Genomic DNA, 26,171 nt, shown 5'->3' on the forward strand with positions numbered 1-26,171 from the left:
AAATGACACCACTAAATAAAATATAGACAATCACCTACAAATTGTGCATACATGTAATGCTCTGTTTCCCTTTCTTTGCAAATTAAATATTTAACAATTAACATTACAATCCAGTTCATTCCTGGCATAACCAGGGCACGCACTGCATTGTGGGTGGATATACAGGAACATTGCTACAGTTTCTCCTCTATCTATGATATCTTTAATTACCATAAATTGAAAAATCTTTAGAGGTGACAGTTCCTCTTCTATGAATACGATATTACTATTAAAGCAACCTATTGGATACCTCAAATCCTCTTGGTGCCTGCCCTTCCTGACCCGGAAATGATGTGGTCCCAAGGAAGCCAAACATTTTATCCACCATGTCCGAGTCATTGACTGGTTCATTCTTGGCCTTCTCCATCTTATCCAGGAGTTCCTTCTTTCTCCGAGTTTCTTCTTTCTCTCTTACGTCTCGCTCTGCATCTTCACGGGCAAGCTGGGCCAAGCGTTCCTATTGGAGCGCACACATGAAACAAAAGAGAGCTTTATGATTACTTGTTAAACCATCACTGATTGTCCATGAATTACATAAACAATGCATTGTGTTCTCCAAGATTAAGGTAAACAATGCTCGTTAAAGACACACAATTTTTTTTTTCTAGAAGACATCTTCATGTTTAATCCCTTAAGGACCAAACTTCTGGAATAAAAGGGAATCGTGACATGTCCTTAAGGGGTTATTCAGGATCAATTAAATATTTCCTCCATTTATAAAACATTCCAGAAGGCTCAGAGAACAGATGACAAGAAGAAGTCTTACTTGGTGTTTTTTCTCTGCCTCTTGCTTAGCTTTCTTGGCGCTCATCTCTTTTCTGAAACGTTCCTCCTCTGCCAATCGAATCTTCTCAGCTTCCAACCTTCGGTGATACTAAGAAAGAGAGACAACACACCAGGCTCAATTAAGATGGTTCTATTTGAAATCAACCCATTCCAAGACTTCTAACCCATCAAGGTCACTATTGATCGCACCCACATTCTTCTAGAGGTCAGCATACTACTCGTATTTCCAGCCAATATAAAAACTTTATGTCTACCTCTCTGTTATCAACCTTATTATATTTTCCACCTCCATGTCGTAATTCATCCCATATTTTTATTTCCACGTTACCATCCTTCTTGCATATCTAAAATCGTTACTGTATACATTCTTCAAACGTCTGTTTTTCATTCTCAATGTGAGTTTTTTCCACTTTGTTTATGGCTTATTTGCATATTCTTAGGGTTTCGTTAACCTAACGGGTAATTAAGTCTTGGGATTCTTGCTCACTCTGCCAATGGGAAATTAATTGCCCCTCACAGAGGAGACCTATGAGGAGCCAAAACGTGTTCTGGGGTTTCTTTCCTGTTCCAAGGAAACTAGCTCAGCATTTTGGCTCTTGACTATTATACGTTTAAATAAGTATCGGTATATGTACTAACTGAACACGTGATCTAATGTGCCATTAATAACTAAACACAGGACAAGCTATTAAAGGGGCACTGTAGGCACCCAGACCATTTCAGCGAGTTGAAGTCCCTTTTGCACCTAGTGCATCCAGATAAACTAAGTCTGCTCACAGTGGCTGTCTACCAGCTCTGTATTTCTGGCACTATAGTATCCCTTTAAGGTTTTGTCCATTTTCAGAGAGTGTCTCTTGCAGGTTTGTTTGTGTGTTTGTTTGTTTGTTTGTTTTAAGGTATATTTCTATATTTCATTCACCATCCTTCCTAAATTTCCACCTCTTACTAATGATTCTTCTCAGTGAATGTTCTCTGCTTTATCTTACTTACTATATTACTTTTGGCATGTCATGGTATCTTACTCGGTATTACACATGTTCTAAAATGTTGCCATAACTTGGTTCTCATAATCCTAATTTCATTTTTTTAAATATTTTTTACCACATTTCTCAACCAGTCATCCCCCTCTCCAGTTCCCTGTGCTAACCTGGTTAATGTTTTACTTTGCCAAGATCTAAGCTCTACAATACCTCTCCTTTAAGGCGCTTGTAAAGCCTGCGTGCGATCATGCCCCTGGAATAGGCCTGGATGGTAAATACTGCCCACAGTCTGTGTCTGAAGGCCTTGCGGACCAGGTAACCGCGGCATAGTGCTTGGAAATCACAGATACGCTGGCGAGCAATATGGTACTGTTTGTGCAGTTTCCTAGAGCGGTATAGAGCTTGGAGTCGCAGAAACCCAATTTTCATCTGGAAATCAGTGATATAAAAATAATACATTGCTTAGAGTGATACAACTGTGATAAACAGTAATACGTATAGTAATACAAACTGTTACAAACAGTGATATAAACAGTGACAATATAGTGGTACAAACATTGACAAACAGTGATACAAACAGTGATACAAACAGTGATACAAACGGTAATATAAACAGTGATACAAACAGTGATACAAACGGTGATATAAACAGTGATACATATAGTGGTACAAACAGAGACAAACAGTGATACAAACAGTGATATAAACAGTGACAATATAGTGGTACAAACGGTGATATAAACAGTGACACAAACAGTGACACAAACAGTGATACAAACAGTGATACAAATGGTGATATAAACAGTGATACATATAGTGATACAAGCAGTGATATAAACAGTGACAATATAGTGGTACAAACAGAGACACAGTGATACAAACAGTGATATAAACAGTGACAATATAGTGGTACAAACAGAGACAAACAGTGATACAAACAGAGATATAAACAGTGACAAAATAGTGGTACAAACAGATAAAAAGTGATACAAACATTAATATAAACAGTGATACATATAGTGAATATTACTTGATCCATTCCATGCTGTTGGGGCAAGTGTGACTTTCAAAGTGGCTAGCAAGACACTGACCACTAAACTAATCGTACTAATCGTATTAATACTCCCTGTAATAAAATACCACAGGGTTAATGTGTAAATTAAAAATGGAAACCGATTTTTACTGGTAACTCCACATTTACAACTACGCCGCAGAGTTTCTCTGTATGCAGAACTCCTTAATTCTTGAATTAATAGGGTTAAACAGTCTGTACAACAAGTGGGATATTACATTTTCATATGGGATATTTACCGGTAACTACTGCTTTGTTATGGCAGAATCATATAGTCATTGTCTCTTAAAGATTTAAGAAGCTTTTTCCCACTTGCACGGCCAAGCAAAGTTTATAGTTTTCTCACAAGTAATCAGGTCATTTTTATTATCTGAATTAAATATGTTCAATATACAATAAACTCAAACAGCAATGAACTGGAATGGCTCATTTCGTGCAGACATTTTACAAAGAGATAGAAATGTGTTATTACATTGTGTTCTAGTGACTTGCAACGTGTTGTGGCGTTTTTACAGTAAAAAATGGCGGCTATGTGAATGCAAATAATGGTGCACAGTATACCAGACAGTTTCTCTGACTTGAAGTGAATAGGATTAAATATGAATCCTATTAAAATTCAAGATAATGTATCCTGACATGGGTTTATTAAAATTTATGACAAAGAAATAGATTTGAAAAAAAAAATGCAAATATTTAACTCAGATGAGATGAATAATTTATCAACTTTGTTATGTTTGATCTAGTCTTTTCAAATCATTTGTTAACTTTAATTCACTTTTTTGCAAACAAGCACAGATTGAAAAAATTGTCTTCAAAATGTTTTATTTTAATATAAATTTTTACTTTAATTAACTAGAATTTTGTTTTGTTTGGGGTTTTTTTTACCAGCAAACAAAAGAACAACCAAGTAGTGTTTTGATTAAATACAAAAAAAGTCCAAAATAGTCCTTAATTGGGTTTTCATTCCTTAAGATGCAATAACTGGGTTTTCATTCCTTAAGATGCAATAATTGGGTTTTCATTCCTTAAGATGCAATAATTTGATTTTCTGCACTTTTGTGGCCTATTCAAAACATTATTCGGAATCGGATATAAGAGTAGACCATCTCGTAAACCCATTCTTACCAGAGTATAATTTTTCCGGCAGTTATGTCCTCTCCAGTATTTCTGGATCAGCAGAACAGATTTTCGGATTTTTAAGAAATTGGACCTAGACAAAAAAAAAAACATCCTTTTATTGTTAAATATAATTTAATTTCACATATAAAAACATACACAGACGCATGCCGTCTCATAAACGTTATTCCATTCGATAGTCTAAAAAAAACCCCCAAAAAAACAAAAAAAAAATGAATTCCTTTTATTTTCAAATCGCACATTATAATTTCCTATGTTAGGGTCTAAATATTTCTTAGATTACATTTTATTCTACAACAAGCAGTAAGTGGATGCAGTGCACAACTGGAATTATTATCGCAAAGCAGGACACACTCTACCGTTCTAGAGATCTGGACATCCCAGGATTATTCACTAAACACAGAAATCTAGAAAATTCAAAGCTACATCATTGCACACCTCAGGCACAAAAAAAAAACATTTTAGAAAGTTCTCCAATTCACTTTTAGTCAAAGTTTGCGCATTATAGACAAACGTTTCCAGTTGCGTTTACAGTTGATTGGAATTCCTGCAGAAGAAAAACTCCTTGGTGTAGTGAGCAGTTTGCTCAACAGATGGCGCTCTTCTCTAGTAGAAATAAACCAATGAAATGGTATACAATTATACCATTACATATATTATTGGGGTTACCATATCGACCATGTTTCCAGGTACACATATCATTTTGTCATATTTATGGAAATGCATGAAAAGTTTTGCACTGTAGAATGTATAATGCATATTCTGCAGGATTCTTCATTGCCTATTTACTTAAAGGGACACTATAGGCACCCAGACCACCTCAGCTTATTAAAGTGGTCTGGGTGCAAGGTCCCCTGTCTGTTAAGCCTACAGTGGTAATTATTGCAGTTTTGTGGGAAACTGCAATAATTACCTCTCAGGGTTAACTCCACATCTAGTGGTTGTCTACCAGACAGCCAATAGAGGGACTTCGGGGGCTTAGGTGACTTATGGTCGTCTAAACGACACTGGACGACCAGCGTCACCGGAATCCCCATAGGAAAGCATTGAATAATGCTTTCCTATGGGGCAATCCTAATGCGAGCGCTGCCTGATGTCGGCAGAGGAGGAGCGTTGGCAGAGCCTGACCGAGCGCCGAGGACATAAATTTAACAATTATGGGGATTTGGTTACACCATATGACCATATCATGTTATGCCATATACTACGTCACAGTACCCCAATATTGGTGGGTGTGTGATGAATGAGTGGGCTTAACACCAAATAACCTTTTCGTGCAAGCAAATCCCGAGATAGGTGATTTTTAAGAAACATTGTAAGATTTCAAATAGTATATCTTGTGTGTGCGCTGTTCCTTAATCTGTATGTTGTATAAATATTGGGCTTTACAGCAGCCTGAGAAATGCATGTTCCAGGTACGCAGTGAAGCATTCAGGTCGGTTGTTTTAAAATAAACATAACCTGTCTGATCAACAGGCTTTATTTAAGTGTGAATTGAACTGCTACAAGATGAAATCATTCTCCGGTGCAGCTGTCATTCCAGGTAGTATTGTTTTGGTCTAAATGTTCTAATTCTTGTTATAAGTCACCACATTTCACTGTTTAGCAAATAAGTCACATTAGGAGATTCTGTCACTAACATATGATATCCAACTCATTTAGTAGGAGCTGATAACTATTTTTGGTATGATAGATTCATACATCGGAGCATATCCTTATAAATAAATTTCATGATTTAAAAAATGATCTTATTTATTTCATTTATTACCCTTTATTCATTTATTACACGTTGTATATACTAAACGTTGAGCTGCAGTATGTTTACAACCAATGTGCAAATTGTAGGGCACTAATTCACTAAAGTGAATGCGAAATAAGTCTCAAATTTAAAGCCCAAAATAGTCAAATTGTAGAAATGATATTAAAATTCTGCTATCAGCTCAGCTATTATTCTGGCCTAGAATCCTAATTTCACGTTAAATTTACTTTGCATTGCCCACAATTCCCAGTTGAGTGAATACATATGCAAACTGTCAGAATTCTGGCCAACTTACAGCAATTCACTGTGTAGTGAAAAGAACACAATGTACCCATAACATACAAACGCTGCAGATCTACCGATGTGTCCAAGTGAGCTACGTGTTTCTATTAAGCATAAAGCACGTCTTTACAATAGGGTTTTGTTCAATTTAAACTGAAATGTTGTGAAGTAAAATCTAAATGGCAAAATGTATTTAATCTAAAATGTAATCTGAATAGCTGAGTTTCAAATCAGACCTTTTTTGCGTACATTTTCTAGTTTGGTTTTCAATTTGCTAATGAATTAATAAAGGCTTTTATTATTGACATATTATTTACATACCGTCTCCGTGATTTTTTGTTTTGTTTTGTTTATCGGACCCTATATTTTTTCCCGATTTGGCTGTTGTGGATTAAACTTTTTAGTTCTATTCACAGTTCTTTAGGATTCCCAGTGTATGTATAAACCCATATGAATTAGGGCAATTAAATATCAATATCAGCTACAAACTACAAAACCCATAAGCCATTACCACCTAAAAAACAAAAAGTTACCCCATGTGCATATTGGTTACTTTCTCAGACATTAACTCTTTAGTGGTACTTAGATCAGAGTCAGTCGAACACGGACTACGACTCCCCATTCACATCTGGCAACTCTTATTATTTAGGGTGATAATGGCTTATGAGAAATGTAGTTCACTAGCCAATATGTATACTTGATTACCCTATTTATGGGGGGTTATTAATTAAAGGGACACTATAGTCACCAGAACAACTACAGTTTAATGTAGTTGTTCTGGTGAGTATAATCATTATATGCAGGCATTTTCATGCAAACACTGCCTTTTCACGGAAAAGGCAGTGTTTATATTTCCCCTAGGGGCACCTCCAAGTGGCCACCCCTCAGATGGCCACTGGAGGTGCTTCCTGGCTCCGTGCTGCACAGTAAGCAGCTCTGCCGTTCAGCGTCTCCACATACTGCATGGGGACGCTGAATTTTCCTCATAGAGATGCATTGATTTCCGATTTTAGCCAATACAACGATTTCCCCATTAGCCAATCCAATTTTTCCCATTAGTCCACAATTGTCAAACTTGAAAAATTATCACCTTTTGCGGCCTAACATTTGCAATTCTTTTGGCATTTTTCCATAATTGTAATGAGTAAACGCCAACGTATCATTGGTGTTGGTAACTTCTTACCGGTCTTTGAACCCTCGGACCACTTTCTGGATGAGGATGACTTTGTCAGTGATGGCTTTATCTCGTTCAATCTCTAACAGCATGTCATGGTGATCCTTCAACACAAAACCACATACACATTAATTATTGGTGTAAACAGGACATTGTTCACTAAACCGATCTCAATTCAAAACCACACGGCATTATTTTATTTATATTTTTTTTTATAAATAGCCAAACTGCTCAGACTACAGCTGATTTAGAGGTATATATATTTTTGGCAGATATTGCAGTTTGGGTCTCAGTTCAAACATACACAATGAAATAAAACGCTATATCTTATTATAATTTCATATTGAATGATGGATTGTTTATTTAGTGCATAGAAGGGGTGTCCAACGTTAGTTATTCTGTTATTGTTAAACTACATGATTTCCCATCATTCTCAGCCATCCAATGGCTGGTGGGACCAGGTTAGGAAGCCCCTTCCTACTGGCAAACAATCTTTTCCCTCTCCAGTTCTTCTGACAGATACAGATCCTGAGTACGGACACTGGAAGGCTGGATAAGGAAACAGGATGCTATTAAACTTTTCTACAAACGCAACTGAAGAAGATCCGGTGAGGCAGGACAATTGAAGCATCATGGGGTCAAAGTCAGTGATTGCCTGGCATTTGCAGATGAAAGGGTGCTGTACCCTGGCAGCATTCACCTGCTGTGCCAGTTGGCATGGTTTTAGGTTTACATCGAGCAGCTGAGTACCCGGCTCTAAAAACAAATGCTTCATCAACTCTTTTCTCTTTGCAAGATACATGATGCTATTTATCTGACTGATAACAAAAACACAGCAATCGTATCATTCAATTACATTCACTTTTTAGTTTAAATTTCGATTTTAGTGCCGGTGTCCAACTGCTTCATATTTTTTGGCTGCAATAATTTCATATCATCATTATCTTTGGTTGGAACCAGAATTTCTGTGTTTGAAATATTATTTGAGAATAATTCATTATCCCCTTTTTCTTCAGTTTGATTTTATATAACACGGCTAATGAATACTATAGCTATCTCTGCCACTTGAGAGTACAGGTGATACTCGAAAAATTTGAATATTGTGCAAAAGTTAATTTATTTCAGGAATGCAACGTAAAAGGGGAAACTAATATATGAGATAGACGCATTACATGCAAAACAAGATAGTTCAAGCCATGATTTGTCATAAGTGCGATGATTATGGCTTACAGCTCATGAAAACCCCAAATCCACAATCTCAGTAAATTAGAATATTACATGCAATCAATAAAACAAGGAGTGTACATAGAACAATATCGGACCTCTGAAAAGTATAAGCATGCATATGGACTCAGTACTTGGTTTGGGCCCCTTTTGCAGCAATTACTGCCTCAATGCGGCGTGGCATGGAAGCTATCAGCCTGTGGCACTGCTGAGGTGTTATGGAAGACCAGGATGCTTCAATAGCTGCCTTCAGCTCTTCTGCATTGTTCGTTCTCATGTCTCTCATACTTCTCTTGGCAATGCCCCATAGATTCTCTATGGGGTTCAGGTCAGGGGAGTTTGCTGGCCAATCAAGCACAGTAATCCCACGGTCATTGAACCAGGTTTTGGTGCTTTTGGCAGTGTGGGCAGGTGCCAAGTCCTGCTGGAAAATGAAGTCAGCTCCCCCATAAAGCTCGTCTGCGGAAGGAAGCATGAAGTGCTCCAAAATCTCCTGGTAGACGGCTGCGTTGACCCTGGACTTAATGAAGCACAGTGGACCAACACCAGCAGATGACATGGCTCCCCAAATCAACTCAGACTGTGGAAACTTCACACTGGGCTTCAAGCATCTTGCAGCGTGAGCCTCTCCATTCTTCCTCCAGACTCTGGGTCCTTGGTTTTCAAATGAGATGCAAAAGTTGCTCTCATTAGAAAAGAAGACTTCGGACCACTGAGCAATAGACCAGGTCTGTTTTTCTTTAGCCCAGGTAAGACACTTCTGACGTTGTTTGTTTTTCAGGAGCGGCTTGACAAGAGGAATACGACATCTGAAGCCCATGTCCAGGATCCGTCTGTGTGTGGTGGCTCTTGATGCACTGACTCCAGCCTCAGTCCACTCCTTGTGAAAGTCCCCAACACATTTGAATGGCCTTTTCCTGACAATCCTCTCCAGGCTGCGGTCATCCCTGCTGCTTGTGCACCTTTTTCTTCCACACTTTTCCCTTCCACATACCTTTCTATTAATGTGCTTTGATACAGCACTTTGGGAACATCCAACTTCCTTTGCAATTACCTTTTAAGGCTTTCCCTCCTTATGGAGGGTGTCAATGAGGGTTTTCTGCACAACTGTCAGGTCAGCAGTCTTCCCCATGATTGTGATTCCTGCTGAACCAAAACTGAGAGACCAATTAAAGGCTCAGAAACCCTTTGCAGGTGTTATGGCTTACTTAGCTGATTAGAGTGGGACACTGTGAGCCTAGAATATTGCACCTTTTCACAATATTCTAATTTACTGAGATTGTGGATTTAGGGTTTTCATGAGCTGTAAGCCATAATCATCGCACTTATGACAAATCACGGCTTGAACTATCCTGCTTTGCATGTAATGCGTCTATCATATATTAGTTTCCCCTTCTACGTTGCATTACTGAAATAAACAAACTTTTGCACGATATTCTAATTTTTAGAGTATCACCTGTAAGTGGAGTTTGACTACAGGTCTTATTTCTGTGTGTTTTTATAATTCATTAGTTTTTTGCAGACCTATTGAGGAATCTCTATTCCTGGGAGGATTGATGGGTCAGTAGTCCAGAGACCTCCCTTTCCTTTGTTCTATGGGGCAGGAAGGGACAGTCTATGCGAAAGGGGCCTAAAAGTATGATAGGAGGCAGGACTGCAGGAAAATGTGCTCGCCAACAGTTTGTCTGTGTATGTCTTACCAGAAGATTCCAGTAAAAATGTCCCAAAGTTTCTAGGGCCTAGGGCAGCCCAAAACCAGGATACACCACAAGGCATAGCGCAAGGCTCTGCACATGGGAAGGACACAGCGCAAGGCTCTGCACATGGGAAGGACACAGCGCAAGGCTCTGCACATGGGAAGGACACAGCGCATGGCTCTGCACATGGGAAGGGCGTAGCGCAAGGCTCTGCACATGGGAAGGACACACACAGCGCATGGCTCTGCTCATGGGAAGGACACAGCGCATGGCTCTGCACATGGGAAGGACACAGCGCATGGCTCTGCACATGGGAAGGACACAGCGCATGGCTCTGCACATGGGAAGGACACAGCGCATGGCTCTGCAGATGGTAAGGGCACAGCGCAAGACTCTGCAGATGGTAAGGGCACAGTGCAAGACTCTGCAGATGGTAAGGGCACAGTGCAAGACTCTGCAGATGAGAAGGGCACAGCACAAGACTCTGCAGATGGGAAGGACACAGCGCAAGGCTCTGCAGATGAGAAGGACACAGCGCAAGGCTCTGCAGATGAGAAGGACACAGCGCAAGGCTCTGCAGATGAGAAGAGCACAGCACAAGGCTCTACAGATGGGAAGGACACAGCACAAGGCTCTGCAGATGAGAAGAACATATCGCAAGGCTCTGCAGATGAGAAGGACACAGCGCAAGGCTCTGCAGATGAGAAGGGCACAGCGCAAGGCTCTATAGATGAGAAGAGCACAGTGCAGGGCTCTGCAGATGAGAAGGACACAGCACAAGGCTCTGCAGAAGAGAAGGACAAAGTGCAAGGCTCTGCAGAGGAGACCGACACAGCACAAGGTTCTACAGATGGGAAGGGCAGATGGGAAGGGCACAGTGCAAGGTTCTGCAGATGGTAAGGGCACAGTGCAAGGCTCTGCAGATGAGAAGGATACAGCACAAGGCTCTGCAGATGAGAAGAGCACAGCTCAAGGCTCTGCAGATTAAAAAAGGCACAGGCAGCGCAAGGCTCTGCAGATGGTAAGGTCACAGTGCAAGGCTCTGCAGATGGTAAAGTCACAGTGCAAGGCTCTGCAGATGGTAAGGTCACAGCGCAAGGCTCTGCAGATGGTAAGGTCACAGTGCAAGGCTCTGCAGATGGTAAGGTCACAGTGCAAGGCTCTGCAGATGGTAAGGTCACAGTGCAAGGCTCTGAAGATGAGAAGGACACAACGCAAGGCTCTGCAGATGGTAAAGTCACAGTGCAAGGCTCTGCAGATGAGAAGGACACAGCGCAAGGCTCTGCAGATGAATAGGGGCAATACAAGGAGATGGGCCAGGAAGACTGCAATGCATTGCAGAAGAAGGCAACACAAACCTCTGCAGGGCTAAAAAGGGAAATTCAAGGATCTTCAAGGATTAAGTGAACATGAATATAGTAATACATTTTAAAAAGGCCATGCAATATATATATAGAGTAAAATGGCAGAATATAGCTCTGCAAGGAGAAAGGGAGCCAATAAAAATCGATACATGGAAAAATGAAACAAGTTTCTGCATGTGGAAGGTTACAAAATGCTCTGCCAGCGTGCAGGAATACAATGTGGGAATATATACTGCGAGCCAGTAACTGTACCTTTAAGAAGATCTTCGTTTTGCCGATTTGCCAATCGTCATCTTTTCCCAATACCCACTCTGCAATGCGCTGGCATGTCCCCCGGAGATCACCCTGCAGAGATATTCCATTAATCACGCACTGTTAATTAGTCCAATTCATATATTTATATAATCTATTAAATTGATTTATTTATATAGCACCAACATGTTCCCCAGAGCCCTATGTATATGGATATAAAAACGACAACTAACTGAACACAAACAAGACGAGTCGGGGCCTTGCTCAAATGGGATTACAACTTTCATAGATATTTTAAGGCTTTAAAAACTCAAGAAGAAGGGCCTTCAATCAGAGAGGAGGGGAGAGTGGTATGTGAGGAGAAGGGCTCATATAAAGATGGTAATTACCCAGGAATGTGAGAAGCTTTCCTAAACAGGTTTGAGGGTCTGGAGATTTGCAAGGTTATTTACTTAAGTGAGAATTTAAAGTGAATGTCCAATTTCAGGCCAAAGTAGTCAAGCTGAAAGAATAGCTGACTCAGAGAATTTTTCCGGTTTGGCTATCTTGACCTTAAATTTAAAATTCACTTTGAATTCTCACCTAGGTGAATAACCTTGGAAATGAAAGCAGTGGTAGAGTAAATAGGCACAATATTGTAAGGCTGGAGTTCCACAACATATCTACTTTCCGGAATATGAAGAACAGATTAGAGAGGAGAAATGTATTTCACTGATGTGACAGTTCTCGTGTCATAGTGAGACACTGTTCCTTTATTTAATATTTGTTAGTTAATAAGCAGGAAGCTCCCTTACTCTGGGCAGATTATTACAGCTATATCATATATTGTCCGTCAAGTCCAACCAAATAATATCCTACTCCAGGAACATAAAAGGTTTTGGTCAATGTTGGCCAATGAATACATTCATTATAAAGCATTGGCGGATCCAGGGGGGGGGCAACGGGGCAATTGCCCCCCCCGAGATTCTCCCCTGCCGGCTAGTGCAGGGCTGACATTGCCCAAGTGCCAGCCCTGCATTGTGCCTGCAGACCGGGAGGGAGATCAGTGATCTCCCTCCCCGGTCCGCAGGCACATTACTGACAGCCGACCGGCAGGGGAGGGAGAGAGGACCCGGGAGCTGTTACCGGCAGCTCCTCCGGGTCCTCCTCTCGCGAGATTTGGAGCGTTGCCGCGGTTACCACGGCAACGCTCCAAATCTCGCGAGAGTGAACTCTAGCCCTGGAGCGCGGGCTAGAGTTCACTGGAACCACTGGACCACCAGGGATTCCCCACTGGGACCACCAGGGATCCAGAAATGTCCCCCCTCCTCCTCAATAAAGGTAAGAAGGGAGGGGGGACGTAATATATTTTATTAAATACATTTTAGTTTTTATTTTTTTATTAAAAAGCCTCCCTTCCCTCCTCCCCTCCCCCATACACACTGCCCCCATACACACTGCCCCCATACACACTGACCCCATACACACTGCCCCCATACACACTGCCCAACATACACTGCCCCCATACACACACTGACCCCATACACACACTGACCCCATACACACACTACACACACTGACCCCATACACACACTGACCCCATACACACACTGACCCCATACACACACTACACACACTGACCCCATACATACACACACTGCCCCCATACACACAAACACTGCCCCCATACACACAAACACTGCCCCATACACACAAACACTGCCCCCATACACACACTGTCCCCATACACACACTGTCCCCATACACACACTGTCCCCATACACACACTGTCCCTATATACACACTGTCCCCATATACACACTGTCCCCATACACACTACACACACTGACCCCATACACACACTGACCCCATACACACACTACACACATTGACCCCATACACACACTGACCCCATACACACACTGACCCCATACACACACACACTGCCCCCATACACACAAACACTGCCCCCATACACACAAACACTGCCCCCATACACACAAACACTGCCCCCATACACACAAACACTGCCCCATACACACAAACACTGCCCCACAAACACTGCCCCATACACACACTTCCCCCTTACACACACTGACCCCATACACACACTGACCCACAAACACTGCCCCACATACAAACACTACACACACTGACCCCATACACACACTGCCCCCACAAACACTGCCTCCATACACACACTGCCCCACAAACACTGTCCCCATACAACACTGTCCCACAAACACTGTCCCCATACACACTGCCCCACAAACACTGCCCCATACACATACTGCCCCGCACACACTGCACACCTATACACACACAGTGCCCTACACACCCTGCTGCCCCCCCATAAACACATTGCCCCAAACACACACACACGACCCCCCCATACACACAGTGCCCCCCATACACACACTGCCCCACACAGACATACAGTGCCCCCCCATACACACACTGCCCCACACAGACATACAGTGCCCCCATACACACACTGCCCCCTAACACACACACTGCCACCCTTACGCACTCACACTCACTTCACCGCTCACACACACACTGCACCTTTCACTCACACTTCACCCCTAACACACACCACTTCTCCTATGCCCTATATCCCAGCAGACCCCAGGTAAGTTGTCAAACTGTTCTTAAACGGTATGACTACTTACTCCGGGGTGGGATCCTGGCACTACTGGCACCATAACTACTACACTGAGCTGTAGTGGTTATTGTGCTAGGATTATTTTTTTAAAATAATCTACAAGTGCCCCTCCCGAGATCAGGCTCTGGATCCGCCACTGTTATAAAGTCCACCTATCAGCCCCCCCCCTTTGCACAGATTATCGCAGTAAATGATATACCCAGTACCTGTTTATATGCAGGTTTCACTCCAGGCATTAATACACGATATCGATCCACAAACTCCACAAACGTGTATCGTATGGGATACCCTGCCCTGCGAATTCGAATGGTCTCCATCATTCCAGAATATCTCAGCTGCCGGATGCACAGCTCCCGGTCAAACAACTGCACAATAATGAACTTGTTTAATAATCTCGATATTAATCGTTAGACAGTTACTCAAAACCTCACTTAGTAAATTACCGTGAGTTATTTATAAAGAGCAACTCTGTGGCGGAGTTCTAAATGAGGAGCAATCAGTGCGACATTCTATTGGTTTCCGTGGCAACTTCCCCATTTTTAGAACTTTACCCCAGAATCTCAGTTTACACATAATCCACAACGCATCACCTTTAGAAAAGGGTGTTCAATCTGTGTCCCATCACTGCGCTGTTATACTGTGATTGGTTTCAATCAGTCTTATTCTCATTGCCTTCCCTTATAGTCAATACTTCAACTAAATACATTTGATAAATTTACTCGCGGTTTGCAGATAAATTCATATTAACGGACAAAAGTTATCCCTGATTATTTTTCACAGGAAACAAAAGCCATTCAATTAAATCAATAAACAGAGTAACTGCTTAACATCGCAGAACACAATTCTTTATCTCATTTTGGTTTTGGATCTTTCGATCCAACGCTTTTCACAAGCTTTAAAACAGCTGTATCATAAAAACAAACAACAACAATGTCCTATCTCTAGCTAAAAAAGTTATACAGTTCAAATATTTCCTCCTGTTTGGAAACACTGTGCGATAATTTACTTTTTGGAAACAGCAGCAAAAATGCTGACATGACCCCATGACCCGACCCAAAAAATGCAAGATCTAAAACCAACACCACTTAGTTATTTCCCAAAAGAGAAAGGGATACAATTTCCTTTGTTTCATCAAACTATGAACCTTACACGGCGCCTGGATGCTGTGAGTCAGTTTAAAATATTTTCAGTTTATAAGTGTGGATTTAATAAAATAAACACATAAATGTCTAATGAGTTATAAAACCCAAAAGGCACAACAGGCCTCTTTTAAAATAATAAGAAAAAGTAATGATAATAAAAACACATAATTTGAACTATGGTGATATGTATATACAGCGCTATGGAATCTGATGGCGCTATATAAATAATAAAATAATAATATACAAATAGAACAAAGCTATACTAGGAGATGAGGCTTGCTGGTAATATTAATTGTATGTAGGAATCTCTACGGTGATGCTATGTCATGTCACCATAGTGATCATCATAGTGACCCTTCCTCTCTCCCCTTCCCCTATTACCGGTAAAGCCACAGAGGCTGTTTTAATGGGCTTCTTTATTTCTTTCCTTGATAGTCCCTTTGTTTATAATTAATACAATTATTTTTCTTTATTATCATTACTTTTTCTTATTATTTTAAAAGGGACCTGTTGTGCCTTCTGGGTTTAACAACCCATTAGACATTTATGTGTTTATTTGTATGTGATATTCAGGGTTACCCCCTTTAGGTTCCCCCACAGGGACAAGTTTTTGTGGATTTAATAAATCAAGAACGGCCCTCATTTTTAGATCTGTTTTAGAAAGCACAGAACTAGCAGCTGTCATTAAAGGAACACTATAGCATAGCAAATACACAAACATGTATTCCTAACGTTATTATTATTGCAATTTATATAGCGCCCTCAGATTCCGCAGCGCTTTACAATATTATGAGAGCGGGGATTTATCTATAAATAGGACAATTACAAAAAACTTACAGGAACGATAGGTTGAGGAGGACCCTGCTCAAACGAGCTTACAGTCTATATAATGTTTTAGTTGCTATTTAGATGCAGCCTATCTCCCTTATAACTTATTAAAAAGTTTTTCCAGCGCATGCTCCTCCCCCATAACGTCATCCTGGAGGCTTTGCTTTCATGATGAAAGCCCAATTAAATGATAGGCTGGCACTGAATCCATAAAATGAGCTGCGTTTGATTACGTTCGTCGTCCTGATAAACGTTGAACATTTTATGGCCGAGTGAAACATGGTGGTTGTAGCGGAAGCATCTTATTGATGTTTGATGCCTGGAAGAAAGCCATTAGAGGTGTGTTTAACCCTTTAATCAAAACACTGCCGTGTCTACTGAATGGAAATGTTTTGTATTTCAGGGTTAACCCTTTAAGGACCAAACTTCTGGAATAAAAGGGAATCATGACGTGTCACAAGTCATGTGTCCTTAAGGGGTTAAAACTAGGCACTGCGTCCAGACCAGCTCATTGAGATGAAGAGTTCCTTTAACTATTTAACTTGGAAATATACGTTTAACTCTTGATAGTTTTGCATTCTAAAAATCAATTGTATTTCCTTCTCAGTGACGTCAGATACTGCAGTTTGTTGCTTTGAACACCGAACTATCTAGGACTTAATTTCTAAAATTAATGGGAGGTGTATGACAACGGCAGTGATACCAATGTCTTCCTATGTATCAACAACCGAAACGCACATCCCAACATCCAGCATGAGGAGGTTCCAAAAAACTTCTAAGGAGAATTGTAGACATTCACGGGTACGCGTTGTCACTATCATTCAGTATTATCTTTATTCAGTATTAATTCACTTTCAAAATATATTAAACAGCTAATTCCTCAACTTCCAATCAGGGGGAAGACTTGTGGAGCTGTGTCTGCTCTACCTGGGTTGTATACAAAAAGGAGGATAACTTGTCATTTCATTTAAATAGTGAATCTAGAGAGATGGAAATTTGAAATTTCCATCTGTTGTGAAATCTCCGGTGACCTCAGACCTTGGTAAATAAAGCCAAAAAAATCAGTCAGAGACAGATTTCTCCTGCAGTTCCCACTGTAGTAAACATCACAGAAATGTTCAAAGACACTCGAACATCTGCTTCCTATGCAAAAAGGATCGAGGAAAATAATTCTATCAGACCACATGCAGCGACTTGAGAAATGGGTTCTAGAGGGGGACATAGTGGCAGGAAAGAAAGTTACATCGATCTATGACAGTCTGACACCATCAGGATGCAATGTTTAAGAGAAAAACATTACTTGTCACTTGTGTCCTTAGCAATATGTGATATTATTAAGTAACTCAAAGATATTGAATTGAATTGATCTAGATTCTAGAACAATGAATAGTTAATCAACGCAGCCTGTAATATGTATGAAGGAACAGGCACTATATTTGCTATAGTTGCAGAATATTAGTAAGTCTGGGCATTCTCTAACGTGAATACGGCCAGTTTACTGTGGATTGAAATACGGAGATATTTGAAAGCTTAAATGTGTAGTTTCTTTTTTGTGGATGCAATTAAGGCCTCAATGTAATATTTTTGGATAATCGTTTTCAAATGAGTGAATATTTTTTAATACATTTTTAAATGATTTTTTTGCAAAATATAAAAGTATATCATATAAAAAAAAGAAATATAAAAAATGTTCAAAATATTAAAATATATATTTTTTTAAATATTAATTTTAAAATTGTATACAAAATTATTAAATCATATGAAAAGCCGATCTCAAAATATAAAATCTGTCTCTATGTTTGTTTATAGATTTTGTACTTTTTTTTCCCCCAGACATATAAGAATATTAATACAAAAAGAGAAGTCCTGCGCTTAAGCAGCAAGGACTACAACACACATCAGCCTATATAAGAATATTGTTGGATTTATCCGATGGCATTAATACTGATTGTTATATCAATATTTCTTTTACATTCCATTGATATCAATGAGCATTTTGACAGGAATCTGAATGCTTTGGAAAACTGGGGGAATTGCTGCAGGTTTGATCGTACGGAAATGACCCCAAACACATCAATCAGAATACAGTGCACCAGCCATCTAACAGTTAACAAAAAGCGGACACTAAATACATTGCACCCACCCTGGCACTACAGAGGTTATTTGTAGCCATCCACAGAGAGGCAGACTCACCATGGGCTTTTTGTATTCATTCGGCTTAATGCAGCGGACGAAGAAGGGTTGGCAGACGCTGAGCGTTCTCATCAGCAGCTCCAGAGAACGCTTAAACTGACTGCTCAGCGTAGGAGAGCGCTTCCTGGTCTCGGCCCCCTGCAAAACAAGTAGAGTCAGGACCCGTCCAAACCGTGTCAGGAAATGGAAAGATGATAAGAGAGAGCCCCTTCCTCCCCTCTCCTGTCACTGGAGGGGAAATCTCTCTCTTATTCTGATGGAAGAGGAAGGCACGAGGGCTCAAAAGTGCTAAAAACAAAAATATACAGTTAACCCCTGCACCACCACAGGAGATAATACTCTTAATAATGAATATGAGGTCTTACGTCACAGTTTAAAACCAAAGCCTAGATGGGTCCAGAACAGCTGGTAGTGCGGAGCTCTATAACATTACACGGGGTCATAACCACGGGCGTTTATGTACCGCAGGAATGAAAAGTGAACAGCTAAAAGGGAGGGAGCAAAATAACTGAATAATTATTAAAGGACGAGGCACACACACAGAGGCACACCAACACACAATCTAAAAACAGACACCAAAATAAACACAATATGAAGGGGTATTTTAGACTTTCTATTATTTATAGTTTACATACACAGATTACAGGCACCATGAACACTCCAAATCACTGAATTGGTCATGGTGCTTGGAGTAACCCTTTAAGAACAGTCTGTGGTCTGCTGCCATCTTTGCAGCCAGAAGCTCTGACACTGAGCTCAGTCCAGTGGAGCAGAGAGGCGCTCATTGGCTGAAAGCACCCAGACAGTCAGCCAATGAGCTGGCCCTATTTGCCAGGACTTAGGCCAGTGGAGTTAACATAAACTCCTTGCAGGAGGACCCCACCTAAATCATTAAACAGCTTTATATATTTACTGTGCCAGGGCACTGCTAGTACCATCACCACTGCAGGTATATGCAGTGGTTATAGTGCTTTGAGTGTTCCTTTAAAATACAATACTTGTTTATTCTACGTACAAGATTCACGTGCGTCTTAGTTCAAACTTCAGCAATATCACTGCTAAAGATTAAAACCTAGACAAACAAACAAAAAAACACATTGAAGTGATTTTTTTCTTTCTCAAAGCTTTAATTAAAAAAAAGGCAATGCCTGCCACTATGGCAATCGTAGATCTCCCTCTTCAAGCTGTTATTAACCTTTTACTGTCAGATGAAGGGTTGGGACTGTGATAATATCATGGCATTTGCCAAACCCCTTGTCCTGAAGGGGTTAATAGCAACTATTCTAGATTCTACTTTGCTTAAAAAAAAAAAAAAAAAAAAAGTACAAATGTAATGCGTATATTAGTTGGGCTTAGAGATTTTAGATTTGTAACAAATGCAAGATGGTGGTGGCATAACCTGGCATCTGATGCAAATTCCCAATATCCCATGATTCCCTACACATTACCCATGCTCACAGCTCTGTCTGCAGAGCAGCTCAGGAAGATGTGGCCCTGGTTGCCTGGAAATGTAAAGGTTTCTTTTTGTGTGTATTTTATAATTAACTCCACTAAACACCAGAACAAATCCTTTCTCCTGCTGCTGAAGATGCCTGTTTTGAATGATCTACCAGGTAGACCAGTCTTTAGCATTCTATGGAGGGGACCTTTTAATTTGTGTTTTAACCCTTTCTAATTGATTTTTGCATAGATACATATAATAAAAAGTAATTTGAGCAATAATATTAGCAGCTGTCCTAGTGAATGCACCACACAGAAACTGATCGTCATGGCTACGTCTACCCCGAGTGTGAAATCTGTATACCAACCAAGTGGTTTGCAGACATAAATAAGAGATATAATGCATGCCTATTCCTATGATCCTCAGCTAGTTATACTGGAAATAAAGTAAATGCAGATTATCAGATTCTCATTAATAATTGCAAGCTCGGTTGGTAAAATAGTTTGCATTTCAAAGACAAACTTCTTAAATAGAATGTTATCAGCATTTAAAGGGTGTGGAGGATTATTTGAACGAATTCTTTGACAGACTAGTGTGCATCGAGTGTAGAATAAAAAGAATGTACGGTAACTCACAAAACCTCAGAAAGTGAATGAGAGAGAGAATGTGGGTAAATGTTTAAACACGCAGAATAGTGGATGAATGGAAACATTTGATAGACAGTATTGAGTTAACATGCTGATAAACTCATAGACGTGTGTACAGTGGGTGAATGGGTTAACTGATCAGATTTAATAATGTAACTGAGAGAATGTGCGATAGAGTGAGAATGTGTCGAAATATGGGAGCAGGGAGCGCATGTAGTGGGTGAGAGAACAACTAAAACCACCTGGATGAGAGGTTGAATACCCATAGGTTAATAAATATATTTAAATATAGGCATGGGTAATTAAGCAGGTGGATGTAAAAAAAAGTTCAGGTGCTACCAAAACACGAACACATTCTGTTGAATGAGAATTGGATTAGCTGATGTAAAAGCGAATGAATGAATTAGTCAGAGAATGAAAACATACTGTTGGCTGAATGAATACTGGATGCGGAGGTGAATGATTAGCCATGGCACAGAAACATATACTAGGCTGAATAAGTATTGGATTGTGAAGGTGAAGGTGAATGGATATGAAATTAGCCATCGAATAGAAACATATTGTTTGCTAAATGAATATTACATAAAATGATGTGCTGCTGAATGAATGAATCAGCAAGGGTATAAAAACATATTATTGACTGAATGAGTATTGGAATATCTGATGAGGAGGTCAATTAACTAATGAATTAGCCATGGAAAAGAAACATATTGTTGGCTGAATGAGCAATGGTTTAGCTGATGTGGAAATGAATGAATAAATGAATGAATTAGCGAGGGGATAGAATCATATCATTGGCTGAATAAGTTATGGATTAGCTGATGTTGAGGTGATCAACAATGAATAACCCAGGCAACAGAAACATATGGCTGGCTGAACGAGTATTACATTAGCTGATGTGTTGGTGAATGAATTCATTAATTAGCAAAGGGAGAGAGAAACATATCATTGGCTGAATGAGTATTGGATTAGCTAAGGTGAAGGTGAGTTAATATGGAATTAGCCATATGATAAAAACATATCGTTGGCTGAGTGACTATTGGCTTAGTTGATGCGGAGAGGAATTAATGAATAAGCCAGGGGATAGAAACATATCATTGGCTGAATAAGTATTAGATTAGCTGATGTAGAGGTGTAAGAGTGAGTATGGAACAAGCCAGAGAATAGAAACATTTTAATAACTGAATATGTATTGGAACTGTTAATGTGGAGGAGACACAGCATGCCATATTATTCCTACGTATACTGCGAGGGTAAGTCCATAATTCACATGATGATGAAGATGACTGATTACCATGGTAGCAGCGGATGCAATATCAGGACAGAATAAGCCTTTGTTTTACCTTTGAAGGAGGGGTTGATGGTAGGCCAAAAGCACTGGTTTGGTAGCCACAGAGAAACTAGAGTCAAAGAGATGCAGCAGGAGAGGCAGGAGAGAGAGAGACACAATGAGAAGCTCTATAAAGAAAGGAGATTATTCTGTACAAGCTGAAATGATAAGGAGAGGCTTTGGGTGAAACAGCGACATGATCAGTCTTCCCAATCATTATGAGCACTATAAAACGGCAGACACAGGGGTAAGGAAATGGTTATAGGACAAAAGAGAGACAGACAATGCCAAGCAAGATTGAAGAAACATAATGGAGGGGTCTGCAACCCCCCCCCCCCTTAATCACCCCCTTAATGATACATTATCTCACAAACAAATCCAGACATCTCTCCACCTGAAACTTCACAAAAAAACTACTGATGTGATCTACGAATTGGCTCCCCTCAAAAACCTTTGAAAAAATAATAAACCAAAAAAGAATGATCCATATTCCCAGATCCTTCTGTGCCAGCCATCCAGTGTCTCATTTTACCAAGCTCAATATATCTTTCCACATGACTGGTGCTGCTGGCATTTTATAACAGTGAGCCCACACGATCCTATCCATTTAATCCCCAAACACAGACACAGATCACACTCCTACATATTTGTCAGGGAAGCCTGACATATACAATGAATTTCAGCATACAACAGGGGACCAGAAGGCTGCAGGGGCCTTGCTAGATGGCAAATGGGACATTGGCGTCTTCCCAAGGGTGCATGGTATGGCTCTAACCACATATATTGATGCAAGCACCTCCCAAAACCTCACTCCATACCACATCCAGACTCTTAAAGGGACACTCCAACTCCATACCCCGTGACTCTTGAAGGGACACTCCATACCCCGTGACTCTTAAAGGGACACTCCATACCCCCAAAGCATTTTAGCTTGCTGAAGTGCTTTGTGTGTGAAGAGTGTGTCTTTTTTCATCTTATAAAAAGTTAAGAATTCAATAGAAATTGGCACTTATATAAATTAACCTTGTTACGCCTGCTAGATTTCAATCGGATAGCCCCTCCTGTAACTACCTGGTTGGTTAGCTCATTGGAACTAAACTGAAAGAGGCAGCAATTGCCCAGAGCACCTGTCTTGCAAAGACTTCTCATCGAGCTGCATTGGGAAGTCTGTGATTGGACAGTCACATAAAATCTGGGTGTGGTTAGAAGGGGAGGGCTTGTAAAGGCTGCAGACAACAGATCTTGATTGTGACACCAAATCTTTGAATTATATTAATCTAGATAAATAAAACCCACACCATTCTGCATTATCCTCACTCCTTCTGTATTACCCAAAACCATTCTCTATCAACCCTGCACCCACAGACTTATAACTGCAATGCTGCATTAAAATCCTGCACCCACCACAATACCTCCACACTGTGCTGTATAAATAATTCCACAAATAGAGCATTATTGTGACTAAAAGTGACTAAAATGAGCCTAAATTAGACCCAGAGCTTTTCAGGACCCCATTTGGGCTCCAGCCAGTTACTCTCCCCAAGTAGGACAGCCAAGATGAGCAAGAGTTAAGAACACGTACAATGCAATAGAAACACCTTAACACTGTCACGTGCAGTAACCTGCCAGGACATGGGATTTGTCTAACTCTGAACCAGAAAGAGTTACTTAGAAAGCAAGTTTTGAAGTCAGTATATATTCCTTTTTTAGTTACACCAAACTGAAGCTTAGTAAATCTCCATCATCTTTGATAATGTATTTGTTATATTACCATTGCCACATCAGCTTGGAAGATCTGCTTGATGAACTTGTTCTTGGAGGAATGAACGAGTTGTATGATGTCTCCATGCAGAGTATCTCGATTCTTCTCCAGGAAACCTGCGTATGAGATAACGAGGGATCTAAACATTGTACGTCTAAGAGGAAACATACCGAGTGTATCACAGCACTTGCCGTACAAGTGGATTCTACTTTAACCCCTTAATGACACAACTTCTGGAATAAAAGGGAATCATGACGGAATATATCCGTCGTCTGTCCTTAAGGGGTTAAACCACATCATTATACTCGTATCAGGATAATAACGAACATTGTTAGCACAGGTAATACCAATAGTTACCTATTGGGGGCGCTGACTTGCATTGAGTTTTCTCTGAAATGAGAATTTAAAGTGAATTTCTAATTAACCCCTTAAGGACCAAACTTCTGGAATAAAAGGGAATCACGACATGTCACACATGTCATGTGTCCTTAAGGGGTTAAAGGCTAAAGTAGTTAAACTGTAATCATGTATGACTTGGAGATTTTTTCCAATTCGGCTAGTTTGACCTAAAATTTCAAATTCAATTTAAATTCTTACCTTAGTGAATAGCCCTGATGGAGAAGTGTAAAATTACCACAAAATTCCGAATATGGTCTAAGTAGCTAAATTAAATCCGTCTGACTAGAAGAGGTATTTACCAAACTGTGAATTGTCTAGAAAATGGCAAAAATTACACCTAAAGAGCCAAACTGAAAAAAATATCCATCATTCAATTTATCTAAAATGTGCGGTTTTTAATTAATATCCCTTTAATACTAGGTTACACAGTTTTATACAGCAGAGTAACTTTGTAACTGTCTGCAATGTGCTGCATTCATGAGTAATGGTGTCACTAGTATTTAAGAGCATGTAATTACTGTGCCAGACACTAGATGGCGCCACCATAAAATGCACTTCTTAGATGGTCTGTAATGTTTGTTCAGAATAATGAATAATAATATTAATAATATTCAAAAATAGTAAATATACCTTTGGTTTCATAGTAGACGATACCAGCAAAATGATTGATCCCAAACTGCGTCTCATGATTATTTTTAGGGGGAATGTAAAAAGTGTTCATTTTATGTTGGGTATTTAATTTATTCAGCATCGTGGTATCAGTACCCTGTAAAATTAAAAATGTTTTAAAAAATCGTTAAACACAAATTTCACTAAGACAGAAGCTTACGACTTGTTACCAGTTAGCACATACAGACAATTCTTTTATTGATCTTGTATCATAATTAAGTAATGTTCCTATTAGTTTCCTCAAAGGTTTCCTAAACGTACCAGGACCATTTCAGTATTATGGAGAGGTCACACTGTAAGGACCCTGCATGCAAGCATTTCAGAGTGAAAACTGGCAATACAGCGATATTTTATTGTTTCTGATCCAACTGTCTGGGAGATTTGGTATCTGCTGGGATCTATAAAAGTGGCAAACTGTTATAAAACTCTTACCATCATAACCACTGTGGAGACATTTTTGGGTCAAAACAGAGGTCGAAAGAGGTGAAAATTAACACACTTTTAGAATTTTTTTACTTGAGATATTTTGATGAGGTCACCATGGAGGTGGATCGGGGACAGGACCAGCACCGGCAGACGCACATGCCGCTGGAAAAAAGGTACGTTTTAACCCCTTCTAAGGGGGCTAAGGGAGGCAAGTCACCTAAATGGAGGTTTTATCACTATAGGGTGGGGAATACATGTTTGTGTTCCTGACTCCATAGTGTTCCTTTAAACAGTAGATCATTTGGGCAGTGCAGTGTCCTTTTAGATAACAGCACAGGTGTTACCTTTGGAAACTTGCTTTCCTCGTCGATGAGTGAAATGATGTTCATGGGTTTGATAGCGATCATATCCAACGCATCCTGATTATCTGTGAACTCAATGTGCTGCCAGTTGATGTTCTCCAAGTTATATTCCTCTTGTTCCAACTTGAAGACGTGACGTACAAAGAACTGCTGCAGGTTCTCGTTGGCAAAGTTTATGCAGAGCTGCTCAAAGCTGCGACAAGAGAAAGGATGGTTATAAACTGGCATTATTCCACTAACCTTCATCAGTACAAACGTTCCATGATGGATGTGAGGGGACATGGAATTGTTAATCTTTCTCAGAGTCCATGTATTTTAAAGACCCCTTCTAGAACATTGTAAAGGAACACTCAAATAACAATAACTACCACAGCGTGGTTTAGTGGTTATGGTGCTTGCAGTGATAATTTAATAACACTATTATGTCCAAAAGTAACATAAGACTAAAATGTACCTCCCACTGTGGCCTGGATTATCTTTTAAACAGGAATTTATGTGCAATTTATTATAAATATTAACTATACGTCGCTGATAAAATATGATCTTGTTATGTTAATTCCTG

The 26,171-nt window shown here is 40.0% G+C and overlaps 1 protein-coding gene across 3 annotated transcripts in view; it reads right to left on the bottom strand.

The window, feature by feature from the left end:
* Window positions 1–26,171, bottom strand: part of MYO7A (myosin VIIA) — a 150,260-nt gene that overhangs the window by 57,504 nt on the left and 66,585 nt on the right. For 2 of the 3 annotated variants that reach the window (XM_063431528.1, XM_063431519.1), the window contains 12 exons: window positions 25,592–25,802; window positions 24,783–24,918; window positions 23,763–23,869; window positions 22,005–22,061; window positions 18,574–18,711; window positions 14,617–14,775; window positions 11,767–11,859; window positions 7,239–7,333; window positions 4,003–4,087; window positions 2,016–2,234; window positions 806–913; window positions 290–496 (listed from right to left, as the gene is read on the bottom strand). In XM_063431528.1, coding sequence (XP_063287598.1) covers window positions 290–496; window positions 806–913; window positions 2,016–2,234; window positions 4,003–4,087; window positions 7,239–7,333; window positions 11,767–11,859; window positions 14,617–14,775; window positions 18,574–18,711; window positions 22,005–22,061; window positions 23,763–23,869; window positions 24,783–24,918; window positions 25,592–25,802 — 1,615 coding nt within the window. The remainder of the gene's footprint in view (window positions 1–289; window positions 497–805; window positions 914–2,015; window positions 2,235–4,002; window positions 4,088–7,238; window positions 7,334–11,766; window positions 11,860–14,616; window positions 14,776–18,573; window positions 18,712–22,004; window positions 22,062–23,762; window positions 23,870–24,782; window positions 24,919–25,591; window positions 25,803–26,171) is intronic. The other variant, XM_063431535.1, reaches the window with a different exon arrangement.

Source organism: Pelobates fuscus, chromosome 1 (assembly GCF_036172605.1).
Source record: "Pelobates fuscus isolate aPelFus1 chromosome 1, aPelFus1.pri, whole genome shotgun sequence".
Taxonomy (NCBI): Eukaryota; Metazoa; Chordata; class Amphibia; order Anura; family Pelobatidae; genus Pelobates; species Pelobates fuscus.